A 4,096-nucleotide genomic window follows, 5' to 3' on the forward strand; every position below is an offset into this window, starting at 1 on the left:
GCTTGTGATTTCTGCCAAGAAGGAACTCCATATTGCGTCATGGCAGTTTTGTCTCCGGAAAAAGAAGAAGAAGAAGAAATCTTATCGCCGCGACATCTGAGGAACATCAATAACAACAGTATGCCTCCACGAGCAGCTCTGAAGTCCCGCCGCGGCCGAGCACCGCACGTGCTCTTCCTTCCCCGCCGGGCACGTGCGCGCGTGCGAGACCTAACGACAGTGTTAAAGATGGCCGAAGCAATCGAGTCCGGTGCGCCGACGTTCCTAATCGACGATTCCGGCGGAGCCGTCGAAGCGGTAGAGCAAAACTTCGAGGTGTTCGAGCAAGCGTGGCCTGCAGGACAGAGTGCCGCGTATGACCAAACGCCGCAAGCGTTCAACCGTGGCGTCCTCAGCCACAGCCAATTCCAAGCAACGCCTGCAGCGTCCCCTTGGACACCGGTAGCTCCCGGATGGTTTCCAGCCTGCACCGTGCCTTACTTCGTCGTCCCACGCCGCTATCCAGTTCCTCCTCCTCCTCCTCCTCTAGCGCCGCAACCACGGTGGAGCGTGCCGTATTTTCCAAATGGCGTGGCACCCCCAAACTACTTCGTGCCACGCCTGGCTCCGGCTCCTACCACGTCTATTCCGAACATGGTACCCCCAAACGTCTGGTCGCAACCGCCTATGGCGACAGTGGCAACAGGGATCCCAAACTTGTCGTCTCCGAATTCCCTCGTGCCGGTACCACCTTTCGTGAGGACGATAACGATTCCCAACGTGGCACCACCTCCAACTTTTCTGTTGCCGCAATCGCCACCTCTGGCGAGAGCAGCAACGACCCCTCACGTGAACGTGAGGGCGTTCGCCGTTCCGGCACCATGGTTTGCTCAGCCGCCGCTCCCAGGTGGTCCTATGGTGCGGTTCAGTGCCGGCGGAGCGAAGCCGAGTGCTTACGAAGTGCAACGCGTACAAGGCGCTCCGCTGTTCATGACTCGATCAAGAACGCGCAAAAAGTTGCAACAGCCTCAGCACGCGTCTGGGACGCCGCCACCTCGTCCCCACCTCCAGCATTAGTGTGCTTATGACACCGCAGTCAGAAGTGAATGTGAATAAGGAAAGTAATAAGCGCGTCGCGCTGTCAGTATTCTGTTTAATATTAAATAAGTGCCCTCTAACGCAAGGTACTAGCTTAATTGTGGTGTTTGTTTCATTGACGTGTGCCCGCTCGCACACGTTTTTCTTATTCTTCCAAAGTATTTGCGCATACGAATATCCATCAAACCTGTGAAGACAGTGATGCAAGCTCGAGGAATGTAGAACACAAAAAAGATGCAGCTCCTTTGAAACCCGAGAAAGTTAGTAGCACGGACACCCGACGGTTCCCGTTCGTAGAGTTCCCACTGCTTCGTTTAAAGAACCGTCTATGACGTCAATGTTTGAGGTGAGCATGTAGGGTTTCCCCGGCACGAGTAGAACCTTCTTAGTGAGATTGGCAAAATCGGTGCGTGACACGCGCGGTACCTTTTGCTGCGGTTTATCGACTTCCCCGCTTATTACGACAGTTGAGACGCGTGTCGTCTGCAGCGAATTGTGTCAGATTGTTTCCCCCTTCAGATGTAGTGGCGATGACGCCAGAGAAGCGCCGGCGGGAGGAGTAATCGCGCACTTGGCGAGGCGGTGGCGCCCTCTCTTGCGCAGCGCGGGTGTCAGGCACATGTTTCCGGAGCGTTTTAGCGATTTTAAAGGGGTGGTGCCATCAAATTCCGAGGCTATAAGAAGCCTGTTGTGGGTTTCCTCTGTATGCAAGGACATTCCACACGAAGGGTCGGACACAGCAAACGTTTAGAATATATTTTAATTCACTTCCAAAGTGTACCTAAATGCCCATTCTCCCGATCGAAACCCATCGCTAGCGCACCAACACTGACGTAGATCTATAGGATGGGCAACGAAAGTTGTAGTGACGTCACACCAAATCTGCTGTAGTAACGTGAGTGACCTCCGGACCTCCGCCACTTCCGCAACGTACGTACCGGCTGTAGTGAACTAGAATATATTCTAGTTCACTATAGTACCGGCAAAACATCGGTTGCTACATCACTCGCCGAGTTTCGATCGCTTCCTGGCTAAGTGCGTCACAGCCTTGTGTGGTCACGTGACCACACTTCCTACACTTCTACGTCACTGCCAAACCTCGGCGCCCAGAAACCGAAACCGAAAGTTGTCTACATCAAAAGGCGATATTAAATTATTTAGCGAGAATACATGAATCTTGGTGCGTGCATCATGCTTCCTGAAGCTATAGGAAATGCTTACAGCAAAGAACGCGCAAGCCACAAATTTGGTGGCACCACCCCTTTAAGTTAATATTGCGATTACTTCTTGGTTATTTCTGTTAATTATATTATTTTAAACCTTGTTCGTTTATTTTAACACTTCTGACCCGCGGGTCGTTGGATCGAATCTCGGCCGCTGCGGTTGCATCTTATATGGAGGCGAAAATGTTTGAGGCCCGTGTACATAGATTTAGGTGCACGTTAAAGAAACCGAGGTGGTCGATATTTCCGGAGCCCTCTACTTCGGCGTCTCTCATAATCATATCGTGGTTTTGGGACGTTAAACCCTAACAATTATTATTATATTTATTTATTTTAACCCGGTTTTCAGGCTTGCTGGTCTTGTCTTAGGGCCGTACTGACCACTTGATTTTGAGAGTGATCACGCCACATGAGTTCTACGGATGGACGACAAGCCGGGCCTTTAAAGTGGTACGCACTTCAAAACGATAAATCTCAGATCAGTAAATTACTCTTTCACGATACCAATATCATCAAGCTTGCAGCCAGAATTAAGACGCTTCGTTAGCGAGAAACGCGCAAAAAGAAAATGCGGGTGGCGACGCCACCTTAAAATTCCTGCACGAAACGCCGTGACGTCATAGATTTTGATGGCGTCTACTAGGTCCTATACGTAGTTCCTAGTCGGTAAAAATCAAGTACATTGTCCTCAGATGGGGTCATGCACTAATTAACATGGTAAGTTTGAGGAAGTTTCGTTGATCGAATGTCGCCAAAATGCGAAGAATACGGTTTGAAAGCCGTGATATGTCACGCGCGGAGAATAAAAATAACACGTTGTCCTCGATTTTCTCCTCTATTAAGAAACCTATGATTGTGAAATTAATAAAACCGACTGGCGGGCTAGTTGGTACTGCGTAGCGTGTGTTTTAGCGCTCGGAAATACAAGGACGCAAAAGAAGACACAAGGACAGTCGTTAATAGCACTGCGTCCTCGTGTCATATCCTTTTGCGTCCTCATGTTTCCTTACGCTAAAACATCCGCTATGGTGATTAGAGTTCCCAGAGTACAATTTATCAATCTAAACCGATTCATTGTTTCATTTCTGTGTCTCTTTAAAGGGAAGCTGAAGTGGTTTTAGAATTCGGTAAAGGGCCAACGCTATTGTCGACGATCCATAGCGTAAGCATGTCCGCCGTTGTGGCAGCAGGAGCTTTAAAATGACACGGGCAATAGATTCTGGCCTTCCAAATTATTTACACAATGCAAGTTATCGCTTAAATTTGCTTCTCCGGCAGGAACTTCTTGACACTTGATGGTGTTCGGGTTGACTTGGGTTACGTTCCCGTTGATGGAGTTCCCACGTTTGCCTAGAAAAAAAAAAAAGCGAAATGTATTCTGAACAAAACTCGCTGAAAAAGAGAAAAAACAAGACACTAAAAGGGAGTCTTTTGTAGAACATCGCTTAAATTTTTAAGCAGCCATAAAAACGTAGACTCAAAGCTGAAGCGTTAGGCATGGAAGCTATCTACGTTGTGAAACGAACTATACACTTGCTGCAAGACAACAGCATAAACATCGCTCCTGCCCCTAAGCGACTTTCAGAAAGAACAATGCGTATTCATTAGTGGCCGCAACATACATGCATGACAGCATTGCTCAGAGATGATTGCTTGGAGGAAGCAGTTTGTACAAGTAAGCAATGTTTCACTCAGTCCTCTTAACAAAAGCCAATACAGCTGGAATTTCTATAGCTTGGTAGGACTTTTGGGACAATCATACAAGTTCCAAGAAGATGATGGTGAAGTCAAATTTT

At 48.5% G+C, this 4,096-nt stretch overlaps 1 protein-coding gene across 1 annotated transcript; it reads left to right on the forward strand.

Moving 5' to 3' along the window:
• Window positions 1-228: 228 nt before the first annotated feature.
• On the forward strand, window positions 229-1,056 carry LOC119394931 (uncharacterized). The gene has a single exon (XM_037662228.1). The coding sequence runs from the start codon at window positions 229-231 to the stop codon at window positions 1,054-1,056; it is 828 nt and encodes a 275-aa protein (XP_037518156.1).
• The last annotated feature ends 3,040 nt before the right edge of the window (window positions 1,057-4,096 follow it).

Source organism: Rhipicephalus sanguineus, chromosome 5 (assembly GCF_013339695.2).
Source record: "Rhipicephalus sanguineus isolate Rsan-2018 chromosome 5, BIME_Rsan_1.4, whole genome shotgun sequence".
Classification (NCBI taxonomy): domain Eukaryota; kingdom Metazoa; phylum Arthropoda; class Arachnida; order Ixodida; family Ixodidae; genus Rhipicephalus; species Rhipicephalus sanguineus.

Bases quoted from the DNA above. Each gene is read 5' to 3' on its own strand.
- LOC119394931 (XM_037662228.1), top strand. From the start codon at position 229: ATGGCCGAAGCAATCGAGTCCGGTGCGCCGACGTTCCTAATCGACGAT.